This window comes from Pygocentrus nattereri, chromosome 11 (genome assembly GCF_015220715.1).
Source record: "Pygocentrus nattereri isolate fPygNat1 chromosome 11, fPygNat1.pri, whole genome shotgun sequence".
In the NCBI taxonomy this organism is placed as follows: domain Eukaryota; kingdom Metazoa; phylum Chordata; class Actinopteri; order Characiformes; family Serrasalmidae; genus Pygocentrus; species Pygocentrus nattereri.
In genome coordinates this window covers 13,972,685-13,999,893 of record NC_051221.1, presented here as the reverse complement: position 1 = coordinate 13,999,893, position 27,209 = coordinate 13,972,685, and the positions used below count along the sequence as shown (strand labels likewise).

Genomic DNA, 27,209 nt, shown 5'->3' with positions numbered 1-27,209 from the left:
TGCTGGATAATCTATAGCAGTTGCTGGATCGTTTATAGCAGTTGCTGGATCGTTTATAGCAGTTGCTGGATCGTTTATAGCAGTTGCTGGATAATCTATAGCAGTTGCTGGATCATTTATAGTAGTTACTGGATAATCTATAGCAGTTGCTGGATCATTTATAGCAGTTGCTGGATCATTTATAGTAGTAACTGGATAGCTCAACAGTTACTGAATAGTTTGTAGTAGTTATATATGTAATGGTCATTTATAAAAGAAAAAATGGTTATGGAATCATTATGGAATTATAATTAATTATGGATTATGGAATAAATATGGCTCATAGAATAGTTTAGCAGTTACTGAAAAGTGTTCTGTAGTTAGTGGATAGTATATGGGAGTTACTGTATTTCTAGTAGTTACATAATAATTTATAGCAGATACTGAAAAATGGTAGTTAAATGATGTTTAGGAGTTACTGGATAACTGATAGTAGTTATTGAATAGTGGATACTTAATATCATTTACTGAATAACTCGTAGTTACTGAATAATTTCTAGTTACTGATGAATGTTTAGTAGTTATTGGGTAATTCATAGTAGATATCTGGAAACATAGTTACTGGACGACACAGAGTAGTTACTGAGTAATTTATAGTAGTTACTGCCCAGTATGTAGTAGGTTTGGAATAGTTTACTGTAGTTACTGTATAATTTGTAACTGATACTTTGTGGTTTCTAGTGGATTTTAATTATTATATCGTAGTTACTGGATCATTTGTAGTAGTTCCTGAATAATTTATGCTAGATAATAAGTCTAACTGAACAATAAGCCTAGTGTTGAAGGGATTAAACGTCTAACTCCTAACCTGTCTGGCCCTAAAGGTTACCTAAAGAACCTTTCTGTGGAACCATTTTTTGGGACGTGTGACTATGAAGAACCTCCACATTATGTCAGTGTTCTTAGAAGAACCTTCATTTACAAAAATAGTTTCATAAAAAGGTTTTTAACGGAAAAATGGTTCTTCTGTGGCGCCTCAAACTTTTTGAGAGAACAGGTGCTGTACAATATTCATCACTAAGCACTCACGGGGAGTTAAAAGCTACAGTAGAGGTTTGATTTGTCACTGTGTATTGCTGAGATGCATGTATAAAAGTTCACTACTAAGTGATTTAGACCCCCCCCTCCCGCTGTTTTAGGCCTGCTACACGTTCCTGCAGGCAAGCTAGTTGGTCAGAATGGCTCCAAAATGGTGTCTGTATATGAGAAAAATATCTAATTTTTCCTCTAGGGTAGTTATTCAGAGCTGCCTGATGTGGACAAAACACTTGTATTGCAGTTATGTTGCTACTGAAATATGCCAGAGATTACATTAAAAACACATGGTGAATCAATTATTGCGAAAACAGTTAACCGTATATTGCAGTCTAGTTGCTGTGTGTGAAAACTGTTAAATGTGGAGCACCCAGAAGTCTGAAATAGTGCCTGTTGCGTTTGGTCTATGTACCAGTTTCACATTTTGTAAACATTTGTGCCCTCAGTGTTGCGTCATCTCTGGCGGTCGCAGGTCAGAGGTTCAGACAGATAGGACATAGAGGCCCGTGAGGAGTTTCATAAAGCAATGACCTTCTTTAGGGTGATGTAAGTTTCTCTTTCGCTGCATGACCCACTTTAGCTGAGCAACCCGGACAGGAAGATTGCACGCCCAGGCAGGGTTATAAACTAAACGCTGATCCAAAACCTGTCAGAACTGTCTGCGAAGCCTTGTTGCCAAAGAGTCGGCTATTTTTTGTTCAAGCTTTAATATGAAAGTGCAGGTGAGATGTTTTTTAAAAAGCCATTAAAAGCTGTTTTAGCTCAATGTATTTTTCAGTTCAGCTGAGATTCTCTGTAATTTCCCCTAGTATCTTTTTTTTTCTCAGATCTAAAAATTGTATATAGGCTGCAAGTTTTAGAGATAATATCACTGGCCTGTTGAGTGCAGTCACTGTGGGACAGTGCTCTGGCTGAGGGAGGCTTTTTTTGATTGAATATTACAGATATATGAGGCAAAACCTCTGAGCCTTGTTCCGAATTCTTACCAAGTGTAGTTTTGGACTAAAACTGCACTGTCACTGTGGGAATTCTCTGTTGTAAATCATCGGTCCAGGATGGTTTTCGGCATCTGAAGAGCCCACTGCTGCAGTCCCATGTGCGGTATCAAACAACAGTCAGAGCGGTAACATTAGATCAGCCTTGAATATTCTATTCCACATTCTATATATCTTAGCCAGACTGATGCGTCATTTGGCTGATCAAATTAACAGATTTTATGTTTTAAGGATTTATTGGTATCTGGGAAACTTTTGGAAGCAACATGTAGTGTGAGAGTCAATCACTTGTAAGAACTTCAAGTGTTTGGTTTAAGCTGACAGTCACTGGTTGCTCAATTTTATTACAGAAATATGAGATCAGCTTCAGGATTAAAACAAAAAGCATGTCAAATGTATCCATACCCAATCTTTACCATGAGCCTAATGCGTTACATTACATTTAAAAAAAAATTCCCATATAATGTAATTGTTGAGTCGTTCAGAGAGGTTTGGTGTGATCTGTTCCATTTTATAGAAACCAACCAATTGAATTTCTTTACAGTTGTAGTGATAGAACAGAGGTCTCATTCATAACACGTCACTTTCACGCTTAATTTTGTTCTCATGCTCTCAGCAGTTGTGTACAGTTGATTTATTTAAAAGTAGTGCTACAGATCACTGGCATGAGCCTGTAGTGTGCAGACTGCCATTCATATGTCAGGTTGGGAAGTTGTGATCAACCGCCTACATTTCAAATCTAAGACATTTTATTTTATCAAAACTAGACATTTTATTTTCTATCCAAAGGGACCATTGAACCTACACGTCTTCTGATTTTTTGTTTGTAATGTAAAGATGATAATGATAACATAGTGGTAAATTTGACACACGTAAGTTTTCTTTGGGGACTATTTTGACTTACGGCACTGTATGTCTTACAACCTGCATGTACCCCTGTTCTACAAATCGCATTTGAAAATACATTTTAGGGCCAAAATCTAATCTTAAAACTATTAGTAGTAGTTTGTCTTATAATATTAACAATGACTTTTTAAGCATTTCATGTAATACATTTCTTTAAGGGAATTTCAGAGGCATTAAACTCTTCAGACGTCTGGTTCCTATCACCACCACTGTGAGCAGTTCACTCTGCAAGTCTCTCCGGAGCAGAGCATTTCACATCAGACCAACCTGAATTGCTTTGTTTTTGCCTTAATGACGTAGTTATGCAGAAAAAAAAATGAAAATCAGTGGAATATAAAAAAAAAACAGCCCCAAACTTCAGTATTATATATTATTTAAGACTCTGTGAGTTTTAGAATTGTGACAATTGAGAACTGACACTCATTTTTAACTGTCCACGGTTGATGACTGAAAATACTATGATAGCTAAAGCACTGTTTGACTAAAATCACTGGAATGTGTGTAGTATTGTATGGAACTATATTTTTGATCATTTTTGTTGTATAAAGCTCTTTAAAATCAGTTTTGGGGACAACATTTTGACTTTTCACAGGCTCTACCTAACATGAACTTGGGGAAAGTTGATTAGTAAGCTTACAGTGAGGGAGAGTGTCCTCATTCATGCTCCATCAGGCTGTTTACAGTGCCACATATACACAAGATCCTGCCTCATGGTAAACAAACCAGACTGTTTTGGGGCCTTATTTTCTTGATTGAGGAATACTATGTATATCTTTTTGTTTTCCCCATTTTAATAACATTCCATGTTCATCATAATGCTTTAAATGGCAAATGCTGGTATTTACAATACACTGGATAAATTTTGCCCTATGCTGATTTACTACATGAGTGAATATTATAACAAAATAGCAACAGATTTTTGGTTTCAAAATGTGAGCATGTGGAACTACCACCGCAACAGGTGGTCGGCTGCCAGTATTAGCTTTCAAACAGATTTGTTAAGCACAAGAGTATAGCAAAGAGGCTATTACTACTGAAGTATCAAGATCCTTCTTGTTAGAAAATATAAAGAAGGATTGGTAATAGAAAACCTCAAATTAGTGGAGTTTGTCTGCATGTGGCCCTGGATGTGGTTTTGGAGTTGATGGTGAGAACATTTCTCATTTAGACTTTTCCCTCTAATTCACTCCTCACTAATCCTAATGCGTCATTCAGACAGATCCAGCTGTGGCTGGAGTATTTGTGGCTTGCGTGTACGCAGGGTATAGGTGTAGGATTGTGTGTGTGTGTGTGTGTGTGTGTGTGTGTGTGTGTGTGTGTGTGTGTGTGTGTGTGTGTACACACTATATTTCCAAAAGTATTCACTCACTCATCCAAGTCATTTAATTCGGGTGTTCCAATCACTTCCATGGCCACAGGTGTATAAAACCAAGCCCTGCAGGCCTGCAGATTGCTTCTACACACATTAGTGAAAGAATGGTCCAGTCGTGACATTAACTCACTACTAAATATTCCACAGTCAACTGTCAGTGGTATTATAACAAAGTGGAAGTGATTGGGAACGACAGTAACTCAACCATGAAGTGGTCGGCCACGTAAAATGACAGAGCGAGGTCAGCGGATGCTGAGGAGCATAGTGCACAGAGGTCACCAACTTTCTGCAGAGTCAGTCGTTACAGACCTCCAAACTTCATGTGGTCTTTAGATGAGCTCAAGAACAGCATAGAGAGGTTCATGGAATGGGTTTCCATGGCCGAGCGGCTGCATCTCGGTGCTTGCATTAGCTGCATCACCAAATGCTATGCAAACTGTTGAATGCGATGGTGTAAAGTGCCGCCACTGGACTCTAGAGCACTGGAGGCGTGTTCTCTGGAGTGACGAATCACGCTTCTCCATCTGGCAATCCGATGGACGAGTCTGGGTTTGGCGGTTGCCAGGAGAACGGTACTTGTCTCACTGCATTGTGCCAAGTGTAAAGTTTGGTGGAGGGGGGATTATGGTGTAGGGTTGTTTTTCAGGAGTTGGGCTCGGCCCCTCAGTTCCAGTGAAAGGAACTCTTAAAGCTTCAGCAGACCAAGAGATTTTGGACAATTTCATGCTTCCCACTTTGTGGGGACGGCCCCTTCCTGTTCCAATATGACTGCGCATCAGTGCACAAAGCAGGTCCATAAAGACATGGATGACTAAGTTTGGTGTGGAAGAACTTGTCCGGCCTGCACAGAGTCCTGACCTCAACCTGATAGAACACGTTTAGGATGAATTAGAGCGGAGGCTGTGAGCCAGGCCTTCTCGTCCAACATCAGTGTCTGACCTCACAAATGCGCTTCTGGAAGAACGGTAAAAAATTCCCACAAACACACTCCTAACCCTTGTGGAAAGCCTTCCCAGAAGAGCTGAAGCTGTATGTATGTGTATATATGTATATGTATGTAATTTTATATAATATATGTATAATGTTTAAGCAATAGACATTATACACAACTGTGATACTGTGAAGAGCTCTTACTTTCGGTAAAACTCTGTCATTTTTGGCATTAAAGTGATGGCTTACCGAATGCAGCCAGTCAGCCAAGACATGTTTGGTATGTGAAGTTTGAGTTTGCGCTGGAGCTTAGAGGCGAAATAATAGATCATTGGATCCAGAGATGGGTACTCTAGTCAGTGACTTGGACTTAAAACACACTCGAGTTGCTGACACCAATTTGTGACTCGACTCGGACTCAAGAGTTTCTGCCTGAGAATAAACGCACAAAACTAATTAAATAGTACCACCAGCCTTAAAGCGGTAAATAAAGATTAACATTTTGTTTGCAACCTTGTGTGACTTTGCCTATTAGTTTTGCCTCAGTCATGTGCTGTCACTGTAGTCTCTTTCTCCTGCAGCTCTAACCAGTGTCATGTTCAATAAGGCTTCAAATAATGAGCCTTTCATTAAAGAAAAACCTCAAGCTTGAAAGTCTCGACTTGAATTCGCACCTAAAAAATTCGTGACTCGCATAAATTGACTTGTGAACGTTTCTGCTTGGATCCTGTCAATTAGCGGTGTGGAAATTGCGTGTCTAAATCACAAAACACTTGCCTAAAAATGCGTTGTTGTTAAGAAATCTCAAATAGACTTGGTGCTGACGACGAATGACACATTTATTCTCTCTATAAAAATACATGATTCAGCTCAAAAACAGTAGAAGCTATTTAGAAATCTGAATTTTGTCTCTACCATGGATGTTAATGATTAACCAATAAACAGTTAAATGTATACATAAAAGTGAATTCAGTTAAAAAGTGAATTTAATTTTCAGTAAAAAGTTTAATTTTGTGCATGAGGGCGTAAGAGTTGTTCTGGTAGCCCTACTTAACATTGCGCAGTTCCGGGTTTTCTGGAATTTACACCCACTCTCCTGCTGCTGGAGTAAATCCTTGACTTCCCTTCATTTTAACTGATAGTGTTGGAGCCATTGATACGTGGATAAAGCAGCGATAAGCAAATGACTAAAATATGTTGAAAGTAAAGCATTTAGTGGTAAAATGTTGCTAATGCCAAGCTTGGATCAAACTAGGCTTAAAGTCAGCTTGATGAGCAAGAAATACTGAGTTTTGAGCTAGAGCCTTGGAACAGAAATGCTGAAAGGGTTAAACTGTAGTTTAAACTCTCTTATCAAAACTCTAAATGAGTATCAGATCACCAGCAGTACACTACAGTATAATTGTAATAACTTTGACACCTTGTGGTAGTCATTGTTAAAAATGAACTTCTAATTTAGATCAGCTAGCAAGATTTAATCTAACTCAAAGATCCTGCTTAGGGCCCCAAACGTCTAGAGCTGGCTCTGGCCTAAAGCCTTGTTTAAATAAATGCAATGCTGTGTGTGATGTTTTCAGTGGTCTATTCTGTGATTTTAGGCTTGTCTGTTACCAATTAATCACTCAATCAGTTGCCGGTCACAGGAATTTGTGAATTTACATCCATAGTCCATACGTTTGTTCATTTTGTCCTTGTGAAAGTGAAGCCTGCACAGTGCTTTGTACATTCCCATGTGTCCGCATGTGTATGCGTGTGTTTTACAGCTGGACATCTGTATCAGTGAGTACAGCTGGGTTTTTTTTTGTTTTTTTTCCCTCCCTCATGTAGAATGCTTCCACACATTTACCAGTGTCCAGCCTAAGCTGCTCTGACCACACATTCACAGTGTCCATGTTACCTTCATCAACACTGCTGACCGATGGACAGACGCACACAGCGGAGCAGAGCCGAGCTGTTCTGATCATGAAGCCTGTAGGTGGCGATGTTCTTAAAACTGCAGGAAGCATCTTTAAACGTCCTGACCATCCGCTGAGCGCTGGCTCAAACGTATATACACAGACGCCTCCGTGTTTATTATTCCTGTCCCTTTATTCCACAGTCAGCAGCGCCCACAGCTTTTCTCTTTTCTCCATTCTCTCTCTCTCTGTCTTTTTCTCCTGCTGTTGTTTAGAGTCACTACAAACAGCGCTCCGCCCCAGTGTAAACAGATCGATACCGCATGTGCGTCCATGGGGGGAGAGCGAGGGAGAGGGAGAGGGAGAGAGAGAGAAGACGAAAGAATGAGGGAGTCAGGCGTTTTCCACATCTCCGCTTAAACAGGCTGTACAGAGTGTGCAGCCAAACTATTTGCCGCTTGGCCGGCTGTACGGATCCCAAACCTGCTTAATGCAGAGCCTCGTGGCCTTGCGCCAAACGCTCATATAGAGTAGTCTACACACGCAACACCAGCGACTAGACGTGAATCAGCAAACTTGTTTTGACTAAAGGTTTCAGTTTATTCTTCATAAAACTAATAGTTCCAGACTGAACATCAGATTGGAGTTACTTTTGAAGCCAGTACAAAAGACTTGATGTATGCTCACACAGGGCCAGTTGAGTTCTGTATTAATGCGCCAAGTAATTAAAAACAATGCACATGAGGTCTTCACCTAGTTTTTGTTGAATTAATTTTAGGGGTGTAAATCTTTCACAATACAATTAAATTAGGATTCATTTAGAAAAGAATTTGGTTCAATTTAAAATTTCAGATTACACACACACACACACACACACACACACACACACACACACACACATCGGAATGAAACCTCATATCTCCGTTTTTCTCGTTTTCAGTTTTTGTCATAATTTAAAAATACCTGTTAGCCTTTACATTGTGTGTAAATTTCATGATGAATGGACCAAAAGAAACAGCCCAAAATGACTAGGGACAGTGCTGGTTCTGTTGACTTACATTAAAAGTAAGTTATGTTTTTTTTTCCTTCTCCTGTAAAGTTACCATTTTGGAGACACAAGGTTTTGCTCTGACACTTCCTATATGTACGCACACATATGTACACACGTACACATGCAGATACACATTAGGTAATTAAATTAGACAATTAAAACTACGTTTTTTTAGAGTGAGTTTTGTTTTGGCCAATATTATTATAATCAGTTCTAAAACTCTTGAATCATTACAGATGAGTCACCACTTCCAAATTGGTACATCACGATGCCCTGGTGCATTCTTCCCCCTGAATTCAGGGACTGAATCATTACAGTCCTGTACTGTTTTATCTTGCAGATACATGGATATAATACGTGGATGCTTGGAGTTTCTGTATGAATCTTAAACACTGTCTCATCTGCAGGGCTAATCAATCAGATCAATAATCAACGCTAAGCTCGTCTTGAGTGGCTTTCGCTTCTGAGCCTGAAGAGGACAGCCATCCAATCACACTTGAGGCTTGCTGGTGGTTACCAAGGCAACTACTTGAGTGTCCTGTTCTGTGCGGAGTCCTTCTCCTCGGGGGTTTCACCCCAAATCTGCCATTAGACTCTGATTATTCTAATGAGGCTCCGTTACTGAGCAGAAAATCCAAACGGCAGCACCAGGCCTTGGCTCTGCTTGAATGGCACGGTTACGCTACTGCCTTCATGTTCACCTATGGGGTTACAGCATTGCACCGTTACGCCACTGCCCTCACATTAACCTACTGTGTAACAGGATTACACTATTACAGCACTGTTATACCACTGCCCTCACACTTGCCTCAAGTGTTACAGCATTACACTATTACAGAACTGTTACACTACTGCCCTCATATTAACCTATAGTGTTACAGGATTACACTATTACAATGCTGTTACACTACTGCCCTCATATTAACTTAGTACTATAATAGTGTAATCATGTAACACTGTTGCACCACCACCCTCACATTTAACCTGTTGTGTTACAGCATTACACCATTATAACCCTGTTACACTACTGCCCTCATATTAACCTGTAGTGTTATAGGATTACAGTGTTACAGCACTGTTACACTACTGCCCTCATATTAACCTACAGTGTTACAGGATTACACTGTTACAACACTGTTATACTACTGCCCTCATATCAACCTACAGTGTTACAGGATTACACTATTACAGAACTGTTACACTACTGCCCTCATATTAACCTATAGTGTTACAGGATTACACTATTACAACACTGTTACACTACTGCCCTCATATTAACCTACAGTGTTACAGGATTACACTGTTACAACACTGTTACACTACTGCCCTCATATTAACCTACAGTGTTACAGGATTATAGTATAGCAACACTTACGCTACTGCTCTCATATTAACCTATAGTGTTACAGGATTACACTATTACAGGACTGTTACACTACTGCCTTCATGCTCACTTATGGTGTTAGAGCATCACACTATTACAACGGTTACACTTCTGTCCACACCCTCACCTATGGTGTTACTGAATTACACTATTATTACAGCACCATTACACTTCTAACTTTGCTCTCACTTTCAGAAATACAGCGTTACAGCATTATACCAGAATGGGAACGCGTAGGGCCATCATTTGATTTTGAGATCAGATTACTTAGACTACTTAATCTATTAAACCACTGCAGGTATAACAGCAGTAGTCTTAAGGGTTTAGTGTTTGGTTGTAAACAGAACTGTTAAGGTCTTGAAGTGCCAAAAAGCAAAATCATCCAGTCCTTGGTTAGACACAGCCAAGTCTCCTGTTGATCAGGCCATCGTGAGCTGGACAGAAAGCCGTAGACAGCCACAAAAACACAATCGTATTTTGACTGGGAAATTGACCAATGACATTTTGATTTACAGCGAGTAGGAGTGATATTGAGAGGAAAAACATCACTCTAGACCCAGATGTGTGACTGACAGCACTATGTTACTTTAGTTTAGTAAAATTATTGCAGCTGTTTTAGTCCTGGTCTTTGCTGTAATTGTAAGGCCTTAACATATAAAGTAAAATATATATTATTTTATAGGAAATCTGTTACAAGTTTCAGATACTCATGATTAACACATGCTCCACCACTAGCTTGGCACTAGTATAACATCTAGTAGGGGGCATTAGCAGAAATTAGTATCATCATAGGAGTGCTGTTTGGATGTGAATTAAAATGTGAGTCAAAAAAAATACTATAACAGTGTTACAACAGTGTAGTGTTACAGTATTACAGCCTTACAAAACAAACATTAGTGTTACATTATTATAGCACAACAGTATTACAGCATTACAACACTAGCATTGCAGTATTACAGTACCACATTTCAGCATTATGATGCTTCAACACTACAGCATTCCAGTGCTACAACATAACAGTACGGTACTACACCACAACAATGTTATGGCATTACAATCCTAAACCACTACCTTAAAGTAGTAGAGAATTACCACACAACAATGTTAGTTTTACAACACTATAACACTACATGAGTGTTAGAACAGAAGTGTTACAGCAGTACAATCCTACATCACTACATTAGAGTATTACAGAATTGCAACATGACAATGTTACAGCAGTACAACACTTCAGAACTACACTACAGCATTACATCGTTACCACGCTACAGCGTTACATCATTACAGGGCTACAGCATTACCACACTACAGTATTACATTACAATATTACAGCGCTACAACACATTACAGCATTACTACATTACTGTATTACAACATACGTCATAATGTTACAGCATTGCAACACCAACAATCCAGCGTTACAGGATTACACCCCTACAGCGTTACAACACTACAACATTAGAGCAGAAGCATTACAAGCTCGTTTTTACAGTCATTTGAGTGACCTGTAACATGTAGCATACGTATTCTGTCGCTGTATTTTTGTGCTCTGTGTGTGTTTGTTTGGCTCCTTTATTAAATGTTTGTAGTCCGTGTCTTCCTTTCTCTCATTCCGTCCCTTCCTCCCTCTCTGTGTCTCTCTCTGTGTGCATGGCTCTCAGTTCAGAGCATTAAAGCGATTATGCCTATTGTCTCTGCAGAACTGATAAGGTATTAAAGACCTCTCTGATAAGATTTAAATTAATTCTGTGCTCATTCAAATTCAGCTATCCTACAGACAGGAGCAGCAGGGTCTCTCTCTAACCCCCCTCTCTCTAATTCCTCCCTCCCTTTCTTCCTTCCTTCTTTCTTTCTTTTTTTCTCTGTGTCTCTCTCATACTCTTTGTTTTTTCTTTATCGCTCTTTCCCTTCTTTCTTTTTTTTCTTTCATCTCTATTTGTCTGTGTATCTCTCTCTCTCTCACACACACACAGTGTCTCTCTCTTTTTCTGTAAAATTCCTTTTTTCTTCCTCTATACCTCTCTCCATCTTTTTTCATTCCTTCCTGCTGTCTTACTTTCTCCTTAAGCCGCATATCCGGCATTATCCTGTATTATGTCAGTATATTTGCCTTTAAGCTCCCTCTTCATAGCTTTTATTCTCTCCTCCTCTTTCTCTCTGTATCTCTCTGTATCTCTCCCTCTTTCTCGGTCACATTCCTAGGATTACTGCTGTAATGTGTCATTAGTTGGACAGTGAGCTCCTCACCTTATATTAAAACAGATACAGGAGCAGGTAACATGCAGCAGCTTTCACAGGAGAGTGGAACAAAGTTTCGATACCAGAGGCAGGAGTCTGTGTGTGCGTGTCATTACCCAACTCCCCACCCGTCTCTCTCTCTCTCTCTCTCGCCCTCTCTCAGCATGTCCGTTTTCTCTCAGATGCAAACTTGTTTGATTGTCTTTGTTTTGTGCTGTGTATGTTGATTTGATTAAGCAGCCTTCGGCTTTTCCATATGAGCTGCTGGAATGGTTTCCATCCAAACTGGATCCATATTTCTGGACACTGCTAAGCCTTGTTTTTTGACAGCTGTAGAAATTGCCAGCTGACTCAGTGGTGTGCCTATGTGCAGTGTGTGTGTGTGTGTGTGTGTGTGTGTGTGTGTGTGTGTGTGTGTGTGTGTATGGCAACTCTTGTATTATGTGTGTGCATTAAAATTAGAGAGATACACACACACATACACACATACACACATACATACATACATACATACATACATACATACATACATACATACATACATACATACTTTATTGATCCCGCAGGAATTTTAGCTATAGGCTGTTATACAATAAGGACTGATTGTGTGTTTTCTGGCATGCTGTTGCCATGTTGTAGTTTTTAAACTGTACAGTTACCTGTAATCAGCTGTCCCATATCAGTGAGCCAATAGTGCATTTTGACAATCCAAATGATGTTTCTGTAGCTAACATAAGCGAACACCTGGGCTCTTTTACTCAAAAAGAGAGCAGGATAAGGAGAGACCGCTCCCTAGCATATGGCTAACTAGCTAGCCTGCTCAAAACATAGTGGAAAAATGAGCTAGTCAGCTAGATCGAGTTAGCTGCTCTGTTTGTGACTGAATGTGATGAAAGTGCATTTCATCACTAACTGATGAACTACTAGTCTATAATGTGCTGGGAAAAAGTATTTGCCCTTCCCTGATTTCATCAACTTATTTAAATATTTGTCACACTTGAATGTTTCAGATGATCTAACTACTTTTAATATTAGATAAAGATAACCCACGTAAACACAAAATGCTGTTTTTAAATGATGATTTTTTTTTTTTGTCCAATCCTGCCTGGCCAAAAAACGTAATTGCTCCTTTAGCCACTCAATCAACCAGTTAACCAAATTCATTGAACTGTTGGGTTCAATTTTACTGGCCACACTCAGATGATTGCTGCCACACTTGTTGAATCTAAACATATCTTAAATAAAACCTGTCTGGCTAAGTAAAGCAGGCTGGAAGGTCTTAAAAAGCAGTATGTGATGCCACCTTCTAAAGAGATCTGAAACAAAGTCATTGAAGTCTACCTGGAAGGGGTTCCAAAGCCATTGCTAAGGCTCTGGGACTCCAAAGAACCACAGTGAGAGCCGATATCCACAAATGGAGAACACTTGGAACAGTGGTAAACTCCCTCAGTTCACCAAGAGCGCATCAGCAACTCATCCAGGAGGTCACAAAAGAACCCAGATGATCATCTGAAAAACTGTAGGTCTAACTTGCCTCAGTTGAGGTCAGTGTACACAGTTCAAATAATAAGAAAGACACTGGGTAAAAGTGGCACCCGTGCGAGAGTTGCAGAGCACAAACCACTGCTAACCAAAAGGAACGCAAAGGCTCGTCTCATGTTGCCAAAAAATATCTAGATGATCCCCAAGAACTTTGGGATAATATTCTGTGGACTGATGAGTCAAAGATTGAATATTTTGGAAGACATGGGTTTCGTTATATATTTCGTAAAGCCAACGCCACAAACATGGTGGTGGTAGTGTGATGGTCTGAGGCTGCTTTGCTTCTACAGGACCTGGATGACTTGTCATAATTGATAGAACCATGAATTTTGCTCTCTATCAGAAAATCCTGACTCCAAGTCCTGACTTGAATCCCACTGAGATGCAGTGGCAAGATCTTAAACGGGCAGTTCATAGTTCAAACCATCCAATTAATTTGTAGCCAAATTAAAAAATCATTCAAAGAAGAGTGGTCCAAAATTCCTCCACAGTTATGTGAAAGACTCATCACAAGTTGGCACGAACGTTTGATTGCAGTCGTTACTGCCAAGGGTGGCATAACCAGTTATTAGGCTTAGGGGCACGATCACTTTTTCACAAGTGTGGTATATGTTTTGAATATAACTTTGTCTTTAATAAACGGAATGATCATGTAAAAGCTGCTTTTTGTATTCACTCATGTTGGGAGTAAATTTATCTTTATCTTATATTAAAATTAGTTGAATGTTCTGAAACATTTAAATTTGACAAACTATTAAACATAGAAAAAAATCAGATAATACCTGTTGACAGTATTGCTAATATAGTGTACAGATAATACAAAAAAAAAAATGCTGCAGACTTGACACTTTTTCATAAAATAATATGTATCACCAGGCCTGGTGTCAGCGAGTCATTTAGTAGGATAAAGCCCCACCAACCAATCATCATGCCCCACTAGACCTGCTATTTTGTACCTGTTTCTACAATTGAGAGGGGCCAAAAAAACTTTGTACACGCTACTGCACAGTGAACCGTAAGTGGTATTAAAAGGTCATTTTAACTATAATATAAAACAGTATTGCATTTAACCTACATTACATGAATAATAAGCCTCTGGGAACATTAACCGCTGATGTCGTGCCTTCAAACATTTGCAGATGATTATTTAAGGTGTTACTAAATGCCACAGCCGTTTACACAGATTGTTTTGTCTTCAAAGCACCAAGAGCATTTCTGTACTTTCAGTATCCCTGAAGTGATGCGTGGACAAATAAACTAAGCCATTAACAAAATAATCAAGTGATATGATTTGCTCCTGCAAATCATGCTCCTCCTCCTTATTAATGTTTTAACACATTTCTTCGCAAGATTATAATTTTTTAGATGGTTTGTATACAATAGGACCCATGATGCTAGGCTATCAGAAAGGAAAATGAATAGCAATAATATTGCATGCATAATTAATCCTCATATATATTTTTAGAACTTGTTTACCTTTACAGGCTCTGCAAAGCTGTTCACGGGTCATTCCAGTGCCCTACTATAACAGACTTGTGTACAGTCAGTAATGCAGAGTGAACTGGATGATCTGTGCTATGTTGGGTGTGAATGCACATTAATTCCGTCAGTTTAGGGGCAGTTGTGGGCTGGAGGGTAGGGAACCAGGAAGGTCACCAGTTTGATCCTCTGAGCTGACAGGCCATGACGGGCCAAGTGCACTTGAGTAAGGCACCTAACCCTAACTGCTCCCCGGGCGCTGTGAATAGGGCTACCCACCACTCCGGGCAAATGTGCTCACTGCCCCTGTGTGTGTGTGTGTGTGTGTGTGTGTGTGTGTGTGTGTGTGTGTGTGTGTGTGTGTGTGTGTGTGTGTGTGTGTGTGTGTGTGTGTGTGTGTGTGTGTGTGTTCAATAGTGTGTATGTGGTGTTTCACTGCACGGATGCATTAAATGTGGAGGTCTAATTCCTCTGTGTGCGAAACACAGTTGGTCAATGGTTCTCAATACAAAAAATTCAAATTTAAATAAAGAAAAAAAACTGAGGTAAACTGCTGAAGTTGATTATGAATGAGGCAACATCCTCCCCTCAAGACGAAGGACACTGTATATAATTTAAAGTTTTGATCGATTTGATTTTATAAACTCAGCTAGATAATGACAAACCAGTTCAAATTTCTCTGAAGCACTATTCCTCCCACCAAATCCAACCAAAATCCCAATTTGGCAGGATGTGCAGAATGTGCAAGGAGGATAAATCAGCAAACAGATTTTCTAGGTAGATAGACCTTTTGGTGAATTGCTGTAAATGTGGAAGGGCTGTGGAGCGTCTCCTGAATGTGTCTTTGAACCGATCTACTGTAGATTCCTCAGCCTGTATTTGCCTTTTATTTCCTGCTGTGTGGATGCATTGCCCACCCCTCTGTGTGCTTTTTGTATGCCCCCCTTATAATTTTGTTCTGGCACTGGGCTGTGCATCACAATATTTTAGGTTTCCTTATTTCATTTTTCTGAGGTTTGCTATTAAAAATTGGACAAAATGCACCAGCAAAACAACACATATAAAAAGGGCTATGAAGAACTGTGAGTCCAGTTTATTTTAGTATTTGTAAAAAAATAAACTATTTATGAAGGGATAGGAGGAAAAATGAAACACCTGGTAAAAATAAATTAATAATGTAAGATAATGGCATAATAGGCTGACATTCAGTCAGCTGCTTGTTACTGTATAGTTTAAGTGGTTATAATACATTGCTTGTTGCAGTTTACAGGCTCTCCTAATTGATCTAAATTAGTCTTGTTCAGTGTTCTGGAAGCACTGACAATAGCAATGAGATGAAAAGGTATTGAGAAAAGGTTGTTGAGACATAGATCATCATGATAACCAGGCCCTTTAAGAGGCGATTCAAGAGGAGACAAAAATCATCCTCTCTTCTCAACCTGCTGTTCCCCCTGCATTGACGTGATACCATTTAACCATTTATGTCTCTTTCACATTTTTAAATTCTATCCTACACATCAAGTTACCTTTTATTTTTTATTTTTTATTTTTGGGAGTGCACTCTTTTTGAACTCACCATCTCACTTGATGTTTTGTTTTTTGTTTTTTTACAATTTCGTCACTGAAACATAGCTCTTGTATTTTGGTAACCATTTGAAAAATAGTTCTATTAAATAGTTAAACCTAGGTGGGTTTTCTGAGAGTTTGTAGCTGTTTATCTTGGTCTGATGTCTACTTTTCTGAAGCCATTTCTCCTGAGGCCTTTTGAAAGTACCGATTTTGCTGATAAATGAGAGCTGAGACATGTTTTACTTGTACTGTGGCATCTGCATAAAAGAAGTTGGAATAGCCATACCTCCCGGAAACCCGCAGGCAGTAGCGGGTTGCTGGCACTATGGTTTACCCCTAACTACCTAAGTAAACTTTGTTGTTCAAACAATTTTTGGAAAGTGTAGAATAAATAAATGTCTAGATTAATTGCAATAATATTTAAATGTGATGCACTGCCCCTGTGTTGTCACTAGGCCCTTTTCTTGCTAACTGGCAAGGAAGCAAAATAAAATAGTGTATTGAAACTGTAAAGTAGTAGTAGTAGTAGTAGTAGTAGTAGTAGTAGTAGTAGTAGTAGTAGTAGTAGTAGTAGTAGTTGTAGTAGTTGTTGTAGTTGTTGTAGTTGTTGTTGTTGTTGTTGTTGTTGTTGTTGTTGTTGTTGTTGTTGTTGTTAAATTCCATTGATGGCACGAATGCCAACCCCAGCAGTGTTTTGCTGTTTTTTTTAATATTGTGATGTTCTATTGAAATTCTGACATAAATCTTTTACGACATTGGACACATTTTCAATTTATCAATCAAATCAAAGCGTTTTGTAATTAGGGAAGAGGGCTTATACATAACGCCAATTTTAGATTTTGTTTACTTAACATATAATATTAAACTCTATCTTAGACTTATACCAGGAATATAGACATTACTCTTGTTTTCATGTTGAGGAATTATGATTGAGGCTGTATGGGAGCATAGGGCTTTTTCCCATTAAATTTTCACTGAGAGAACTCTGGAAACATACAGCTGTTTCACAGTTTCAGTGAGCAAATGAAGGGCCCTGGGAACGTAGAGGTGATGCCCTCACATTTTGAAGTAGCAAGTGATAAATACAAAAACATTTTATAGTCGCGTCAAAACCTAAAATTCATATTTCACTGAATGGTAGGCATATAGATTGTCTCCATCTTCCAGTGATTGAATGTAACAGATACCCAAATTGTGATTTCAGTCTTTAAATACTGGCTTCTCAATCAGTTAACAGAGTACTAGAGTACCCATGCACATCCCTAGTGGAGTCGTCTTGCAGGCGGGTTTAATTTGAGAAAGTGAATTGGGGCTGTAGAGGATGTGTTAACGAAATTCTCTCGTTCAGTCTGTTTGTGTGAAGCAGAGGAACTTTTCTCTTTTTTTTTTTTTTTTTTATGAAGAGACCTTTTGTGAGTGTGTGGGTGTGTGTGTGTGTGTGTGTGTGTGTGTGTGTGTGTGTGTGTGTTTGCATTTGCTTTCCCTTCTTTAAGAAGGACACGGTGTGAGTTGAGGACAGAAGACGCCTCATGCATGTTTTATTACGGCGGCCCCGTCACCGCGGTGATGCCAGCTCGTGCCGGCGTCACTCACCAACCGGAACGGATCATTACTCGCGCACACACACACACACACACACATACACACACACACACACACACACACACTCTCTCTCTCTCTCTCACGCGTACAGGCTCGTCTCTGCTCCGCTGGGCGGCTGTGAGTGTGTTTCTAATTAGCACCTGAGAGAGAGGCGGAGTCATTAATATGCAGCGCAGAGGTGACAGTGGACCATCACACCGCTCTGCTGTTGCCATAACAACTACATGGATATGAAGCCAGGCTTCATATTTTAACATTTTTAATAGTCAGAAAGACAGCAGCAGTTTATTTCATTTAGAGAAGAGGATGCGCGTGTACTTAACTCCATTAAAACGAATGAAGGAATTCCTCCTTATTCCAAGAAGTGAGGATTTCAGTGTTGACTTCTCCTTCAGTAATGAAAGTATTGCACAGAGCCATCAGCTAGATATTGATTAGCTTTGCTGTTTTTTATTTTTTGTTTTGGTTTTTTTTTTCCTGTTCAGGGTTTGATTATGAGATGGATGGAGAAGTAGACTGATCGCTCATTCAGTCGTTTGCTGCCAAGCAAGAATGGATGATGGAATGTGTTTTAGCCTTCATGTACATTATACAAATGGCTATAATAAACAATGCATACTTCATTCGTACATTCATTTAAATGTAAGATCTGTCAGAGGAGCGCTCAAAGAAGGTTGCGCAGCTATTATTCTCATTTTCCGTTTCTGAGAAGAAAGACAAAGTGCTTTCCTGAGGGATGAAACTGGAAGAAAATAGTCATTCACTGGGAGGGAATCTGAAATGGACCTGGTGGCGTGATTGAAGGTGTGACTTGTGCAGTGAGGTGAGGCTGAAGGAAAAAAAAAAACCTCACAGTATATGATTCTTCCAGCCCTTGGACATGAGCCTTTTCCTGTGATCTGAGCTACCTGATGAAAAAGCCTTGGATTATGACCATGTAGAACAGATGACGTTGCTGCTTCTCGCCGACTTTGAGTTGCCTTAGTAAGTATATTCAGAATTTCTGTTGTATTTTCCTGACTGTGCACTGAATGATGCTGACTGAAGTCCTATTCTGAACAGATTTTATGATTCAGAAAATTCTGAAGGTTTGTCAGCCTTTTTTCTGATCTTAACTGTTTTTGTGTAGTAACTGTTTTAGAAATTAATGTTTTATGGGGAAAAAATCATTCATACTACATAAAATTTGCTTTGATAAAGTAGAAACAATCCAAGTTCACTCTTTAACGGTTAGGTTTCATCTGCTTCAACTTTACTTGACTTGCCTAATGGCACACAAATGCTGTGTCACTGTGAAGAGGAACTGAAGACGATTTGTGATCTGGCATTAAAGACTAAAAATTCCCAGTGTTCGTCAACCTTATAGAACCTGATGTAATGGGGAAAAAGAGAAAGGGAATTCTTGGTCGGTTTGCTCCGAAATCAGTTTGGATTGAAAATGGTATGAGTTTATATGTTGATGTCCAACACTGAGATGTTTTTCTTTCTTTATTTCTTTCTTCTTTCCTTTCTTCCTTTTGTCCCCGCTCTCACTGCTTAGCTGAGGCTGTTGATAAATCTCGCATCCTGTGCTGAGTTGTGTTGGCTTGCTCTGTGGAATGCCTGAACTCGTGGACCTCTCCAGCAAACTCATAGACCTCTTTTCTCTTCTGGTTTGCTGTAAAGATGGGCTTTCTTTGGTAGCCTTGATGGTGTTGAGACAGAGAAATGAAGAGGGGAGGTGCGGGGTATTCCTGTGCCATGCCTGTTTTCTGCTGTTTTGAGTACCTTCTTATATAAATTTGGGAGAAGAGCTCTGAAGACTAACTATACTCAATCTGAAATCATCTAAGGTTGTACATGTTTTAATATGGTAATAGGGAGACGGTTCATTTTTATACCCTAACCGTTGTATAGGTGTTAATTGTGCTGTTTATAAATGTTTTATTGAACACATTTGTCAAAATGCAGTGAATTTGGGTTTACACTGACAGATGTTGTCTTTTGTAGGTAGGGGTGGCCAATATGACAACATTTATCATTATCATGATAAAGTATGTTCTACTATGTCACAGTGTGCTTTTATAACCATTTTGGATATTGTCAGTACAGAACACTGACCAACTGCATGTTTCATTACAATTACAACATATTTATGCCTGTTTAACTGGATTGGACTACAGTGCAGAGTAAGAAATGTTGAATAAAAATTTACTGTATATAGATTTTGATGGTATTTTTAAATGTGGCACTACCTGAGTTTTTTGTTTGTTTGTTCCAACTGATGAAATCTCAGAAAAACATACATGTCATATAGCATGAAAGGGAAAGGGCATTTGCTCACAAGAAGTCCAGTTGGTTTCACTAACTGTAGTGGGAGATTTTGATGCAAAATTTAATTATGTATTTGGTTGTTTATTAATGCTTGGTTAGTTTGCTAAGCTTATTTCTGTTCTCCTGTTGTTTGTGTACAGGTGGGTTGTGTAATGAGGTCCTATGAAGCCTTGCACTGGAGCTGATGTTCCCGGTCAGCGGGAGACTCCGGAGCCAAGGCTGGGAGACTCCGGAGCAGACTGAGGAACTGCAGAGTCCCGCTCCTGTGACAGGAGTTCACTCTGACCACTTCCATCCCTCTTTCCCTCCTTCACTTCGCAACACCTCCAACCGCTTTATCAGGCTTACCCCTGAACCCTGTCACTACGGTAACCATGTCCAGCCGAAGGAAGTCTTTCACTCCCTGCATGGTGTGTGTCAGCGATGTGCCAACAGACAGCCCTGTTGAAATGGATATCTTGGCTGATGAAGTATTAGAGGACAGGTCTTCCTCTCTGCAGGCTTCATTGGATCTGCAGCAAGTGTCAGCAAAGGAGGGCGAGGTTGACCATAAGGAGGTGAGTCATGTGGATGGGACAGAGGGGAAGGTGGAGGAAGATAAATCCCTTGCCACACAGAAACAGCATAGTAGGGACTACCAGTGTAAGTACTGCTCCTTCTCCACTCAGAACCTCAACGACTTCAAAGAGCATGTGTACTCTACACACCCTAATGTCATTCTGAACCCCCTGTATCTGTGTGCTATCTGCAACTTCAGCACCAAGAAGTTTGACTCCCTAACAGAACATAATGAAACACTTCATCCAGGAGAGAGCAATTTCAAGTTCAAGCGAATTAAACTTGACAACCAGACCATCCTAGAGCAAACCATTGAGAATGAGGATGATTCAAATGCTCTAGAAACCAAGAACATGCAAGATGATGATGGCTTTGACTTTTTCCCCTCATACCCTTCAAACGTACAAAATGTTGGAAAGCCAGTGGTGGACAATACCGAAATCTATAACAATGGTAATGAAGTAGAAAGTAATTTAGATAATCTGATGTTGAAGGATCAGATCACTGCAGTCAATGTGAATGGCACGATCATCATCCCTGAACCCATGATCCTTCAGGGCCTCTCTCACGTCATGCCTCTGCTGCAGCGCCCACCCAACCTTAACTCCATTCCAACAATCGCCGTTCCTCTGAACACAAGCAAGTACAATCCTTTGTTGGACAGCAACACTACACTCATCACTTCCTTCAACAAATTCCCCTACCCAACTCATGCTGAGCTCTCATGGCTCACCGCTGCATCCAAGCACCCAGAAGAGCAAATCAAGGTATGGTTCACTACCCAGCGACTGAAGCAGGGAATCACCTGGTCACCAGAAGAGGTGGAGGAAGCTCGAAAGAAAATGTTCAATGGCTGTATGCCACCTGCTGACCAGATGTTCACCGTTTTGCCTACGCCTGTGAGCGAGCCAATCGCCACCAGTCAGTCTGTTGCACCAGCAGTCTCCTGCCACGTTATTGGACAGTCCACCCTATCCATGGTGACTACTGCAAATGGGTCACCTGCTACGTGTGCAGCTGTCACTGTGACAACCGTTAATAGTATGCAGAATCTCAAGCGCTCCTTGGGAAATCCAACAGTGGCCCAGGAGGTAAAGCGTCCCATGATTCCTACAGAGGAACCCAAAGATAAGCTACGCATGGCACCCCCTCCAGTCCCTCCCCTAGAAAGACTACCCATGGCTCCTCCTCCTGTACCCCCAGATAGTAAGAGATCCATGCCCCCACCTTTGATTGCCCCAGACCTGAAGAGATCCGTTGTTGCCCCTTATGTTATGCCCAAGGGGAAATTGCCAGTGGTATTTCCACTTATACCTCCCAAAGACAAGGTACCTATGGCACCCCCTCCACTGTTACCCAGAGACAGATTATCTATGGTGCCCCTACTGTTCACAGATCTAAAGAGATCTATGGTTCCCCAACAGTTGAGGAATCAAGCACCTGCCTCTTCAGTGATTTCTAAAGACAAACTATCACCTTTACCTACTGATGTAAACTTACCTATGGTGCCCCCCCTGGTGACTTCTCAGTTGAAGAGACCAACAATCATTCAAACTGTACGGGCTCCACCTGTAGCCCCTCCCCTGGTCCCTGCTTTCTCTCTGGAGTGTAAACCACTAGAGCCGACAGCGGAGCAGAAGCTCATAGGCTCAGATAGTCGACGCTCAGAGAGTCAGAACAGCAATGGAGTCCCCTGTGGGGACGGTAAGAATTGGTTTCTTGACCAGAGTGCACCGGCCCACAATGGTTCACAGCACTTAAATAGTGACTTTGCTCCAAAGGAGCGTCCAAAAACAGTCCCGACCCAGTTCCCTCTCCTGGAAAGAGTGAAGGGGAAAACTGCTGAGCAGCTGAAGGTTTTAGAGGAAAGTTTTCAGAGAAATAGTTTCCCATCATACAACGAGGTTGATCACATCGCAATCACCACCAGACTCTCCAGAGAGGAGATTGACAGCTGGTTCTTGGAACGACGAGCACTTCGAGACAACTTAGAAAAAGCCCTGTTAAATTCCATGGGTTCCAAGAGGACTGATATCGCAGAGAGGAGGTCGCGTGCCCACCACCAACATGCTTTGCTTAATGGAGTTCACAAACAAGGTGGCCTACCCATGAGCCCTCTCCCTCCCATCATTGCCCCCACCTCATCCTCTGGGCCTCTGGATAGGAAGTCCCTAAACCTCCTCAAAGATGTCTTTGTCCAAACACGGTGGCCTTCGCCTGAGGAATATAGTCGTCTAGAGGCACAGACTGGCTTGCCTCGTACAGACATTGTCCGGTGGTTCAAAGACAGTCGGCTGGCCCTACGTGGTGGTGCTGTGGAGTGGAAGGAGCTGTTCCATAAGCTCAGCGGCAGTGAGTTGAATGGCCGGCTGATCTCTGAGCAGCCCTGCGGTGTCACTCAACCAGGCCAGGAACGGATGGTGCCTAGAGCGGAGTGCACCAAACTCAGCAGCCAAGAGATCAAAGACTGGTTCAGCAACACACTGGGCCAGCGTGGGCCTGAAATGGGGAGGAACGGAGGTCAGAATGGGGGCGGCGGAGAGGAGTGTGGGGGCTGGATGGAGGAAGCAGTAGGGGTGAAAGCTAGGATGGCGTCACGAGAGCTGGTCTCCGACACAGATTAGGCGAGACGAGGGAGAAGAGGCAGGAGAAGAGGGTAAGTTTGATCATGAAGTACATATATAATTTTTTTTTTTTTTTTTTTTTTTTGTGCCTTTCCAGTCTGGTGATTGTAGAGACTGAGGGGACACAATAGACCACTCCTCATCAAAGGACATATTTGGCTGTTGCCATGGAAATTTGGAATAGAGGACTGGAACCCAGGTTGGACTCTTTTGATGTTGTTCCGTTAAGAAAAACAAAGCTGTGCAGCAGGGAGTTGAGACATACTGGGATGTTGCCATGCAAATAATACAGACTTGATGGCTAACAATGTAGTTAATACTAAAAGATAGAGCTATCAAAGTAGTAAAATATTGGTTCATTACTTGAAAACTTGATAATACAGGAGGGAATGGTGCAGTTGAGTCTACATTAGCAACTAATCTTTAAAGGTATACTTATCTCGTAGGTAGACTAATTAATATTTTTGTGTTTGGCTTGTAGTTTGCATATTCATGTCTCTCTGCTGGCAGACTGGCTCGTCCCAATGTTGCCTCAGGGAATTAAAATAGAAAAAACTTTTTTCCAGCTCAGACAGCAATGAGCCCACACTTTGTATACCATACCTTCTACAATTATGTGAACGTTTGGTTTTTATGTTTTTTAAAAACATTTTTACCGTCTTTAGATGCTCATTCTCTAGATGAGTTTATTGTAAAAACTACATTTTATTTCAACTTAGTACTGCAAAATAGCTTATTTGGATACTAATTAAATAACTAAAAGCAATTAAAAGTTTGAAACGTACCGCAGGTGCCTTTTAAAATACAGCAGAGAAGGTTTAGTTAAGTGTCAAAAATTGTTGTATTATTGTTATTGTGGTTTCAGCCCAGTGGCTCATTTTTAGCTAATTAAGAAGATAAATATAGACAAAGGGGTAGAGCTAAGATGTCAAACTCAGCGGGATTGTTTTGGCAGTGTAATTTCACGTCCTTTTGATGATCCAATTATTTGTTAATGTGGCAGAGTAACTAAAGTCCACAAAGCAGCTTGAGTTCAGTCGTTCCGGTGCAGGGAATATTGAAGCAAGCGTGAGGTTCCCTTTGGGGTTCATCAGTGGGCTGGGGTAGTGAGTGACTCAGGCTGTCAGAGTGGTAACGATGGCTTTGTTCCCATTCCCGACAGGTAGGAGCTGCTGCCGCTGTCATTTTGCACAGAAGTGGAAGAAAGCAAAAGGAACAGAGGCTTACTTTGAAATGTTGTATTTTTGGAACCAATGATTTCACTCTTGCCCTCTTCCATTGTGCCAGCTAGCACACGCCACCAGTCAGAAGCAGAAGGGGCCTCATCACTGCACGGAGCGCTGGGTGGCAGGAGCGCCATTGAAACGTTGCTGAAATGTTGCGAGAGCGTTCGTGGCACACTGTGCGACGGTTTGGCATTAGGGAGGGACAGAGTGAACGCACTGAGGAGATGGAGACCGTTGAGTGCCAAAGCTGGATTTGCTGCATAACTACACTTAAAAAAAAAAAAAAAAAAGATTCTTGTAAATATTTTTTTCTGTACTGCTACAGATTTGTACAATTTTGGGGGAACTTTTGTTACATTTTGTAATGGGAGCAAGTGGCCCCCAGTTTTTGCTCTGGCTGGTCTTTTCAGTGGACACATCGTACATTTTGTAACAACACCATGCACCACTACAGGCGTTGGCAATACATCAGACAGTTTTACAGAGCTGGACTTTCAATTCAGTTGTCTTTGGAGGGACTTCTTTAAATCAGTGCATTTGTTGACTGGTTTAAGGTGCTGTTATACTTTCTGGATATTATTCGCCATCGCTTTTGCTATAATTACAGTTCTTACAGCGTGACATTTTGAAAACAAAACAAAAGTAAAAAAAAACAAAAAAAAACAAAAGGAAAATCACTTTTGCTGTTAAACTCACCGATGGACAAAAACAAATCACACTCAATCCTCTCCGATAGATCTACACACATAAGTTTAACCTATAACTCTTCTGTTGCAAATCTGTTCTGTCCTGCTTAGGAAAACACACAGCAGTTGCCAGCCTTGATATGTGTTGGCTTTGTAAACGTAGTGCTAGTTCAACTCCGACCGTAGAGAAAAATTAACCTGTTACCAGATACACGCTCCGTATGTACTGCTTCTGTAGTGTCAGCGTCACATATATTAGAAATACTGTACTTATGCCAAGGTCCTGCTTACTACTCTCCAAAAGACAGATGTTGTCTGCTGTAATCAAATAAAACACAGCCTACTCAATGATGCAGATTTGTGGAAAGTTTTACTTAATAATTTTACTTAATAATACTGCTCTCCATCCTATTTATTGGTTGGCTGATGAAACTGGCTGATGTTAAAAGGGAATTCCATCAAGATTTCAACATTTCTGATGTAAACAGAGTCATTCAGAGTGGTTTATTGTGAAATGGTTCAGTGTAGATTTACTGACTCACAGTGGTGGTGGTACAACACAGAGCCGTTTAACATCCAGTCAAGGTGGAGAGGAACATGTAGAGCGCTGCAAGAATAAATTGTCCCCAAATAATCCTTTTATATATGTCAGGCATAACATTATGACCACCTCCTTGTTTCTATGCTCATTGTCCATTCTATGAGCTCCACTTACTGTATAGCTGCACTTTGTAGTTCTACAGTTACAGACTGTAGTCCATCTGTTTCTCTGATACTTTGATAGCCCCCTTTTACCCTGTTCTTCAGTGGTCAGGAACCCCACAGAGCAGGTACTATTTGGGTGGTGGATCATTCTCAGCGCTGCAGTAACACTGACGTGGTGGTGGTGTTTTAGTGTTTGTTGTACTGGTATGAGTGGATCAGACACAGCAATGTTGCTGGAGTTTTTACACACTGTGTCCACACAATTAGATGCACATGCGTTGTTGGTCCACCTTGTAGATGTAAAGTCTGAGACAATAGCTCATCTGCTGCTGCACAGTTTGTGTTGGTTATCCTCTGGTCCTTCATCAGTGGTCACAGGACGCTGCCCACAGGACGTTGCTGGCTGGATATTTTTGGTTGGTGGACTTTTCTCAGTCCAGCAGCGACACTGAGGTGTTTTAAAAACTCCAGCAGCTCTGCTGTCTCTGATCCACTCACACCAGTGCAACACTCACTAACACACCACCACCACGTCAGTGTTACTGCTGTGCTGAGAATGATCCACCACCCAAATACTACCTGCTCTGTGGGGGTCCATGGGGGTCCTGACCACTGAAGAACAGGGTAAAGGAGGCTAACAAAGTATCAGAGAAACAGATGGACTACAGTCTGTAACTGTAGAACTACAAAGTGCAGCTATAGAGTAAGAGGAGCTGATAAAATGGACAATGAGTGTAGAAACAAGGTGGTCATAATGTTATTCCTTGTGTGTGTGTGTGTGTGTGTGTGTGTGTGTGTGTGTGTGTGTGTGTGTGTGTATGTATGTATATATATATATATATATATATATATATATATATACACTGCTCAAAAAATAAAGGGAACACTCAAATAATACATCCTAGATCTGAATGAATAAAATATTCTCATTGAATACTTTGTTCTGTACAAAGTTGAATGTGCTGACAACAAAATCACACAAAAATCATCAATGGAAATCTAATTTATTAACCAATGGAGGCCTGGATTTGGAGTCGCACACAAATTAAAGTGGAAAAAC

The 27,209-nt window shown here is 40.6% G+C and overlaps 1 protein-coding gene across 2 annotated transcripts in view; it reads left to right on the top strand.

The window, feature by feature from the left end:
- LOC108435620 (zinc fingers and homeoboxes protein 2) overlaps window positions 1-25,797 on the top strand; it is a 46,937-nt gene extending 21,140 nt beyond the window's left edge. Inside the window, exons 1-3 of one of the 2 annotated variants that reach the window (XM_017711588.2) lie at window positions 18,611-19,021; window positions 20,491-23,564; window positions 24,695-25,797. In XM_017711588.2, coding sequence (XP_017567077.1) covers window positions 20,725-23,532 — 2,808 coding nt within the window. In that variant the 5' untranslated portion in view covers window positions 18,611-19,021; window positions 20,491-20,724 and the 3' untranslated portion in view covers window positions 23,533-23,564; window positions 24,695-25,797. Of the gene's footprint in view, window positions 1-18,610; window positions 19,022-20,490; window positions 23,565-24,694 lie in introns of those variants that run through there. The other variant, XM_017711584.2, reaches the window with a different exon arrangement.
- Window positions 25,798-27,209: the final 1,412 nt, after the last annotated feature.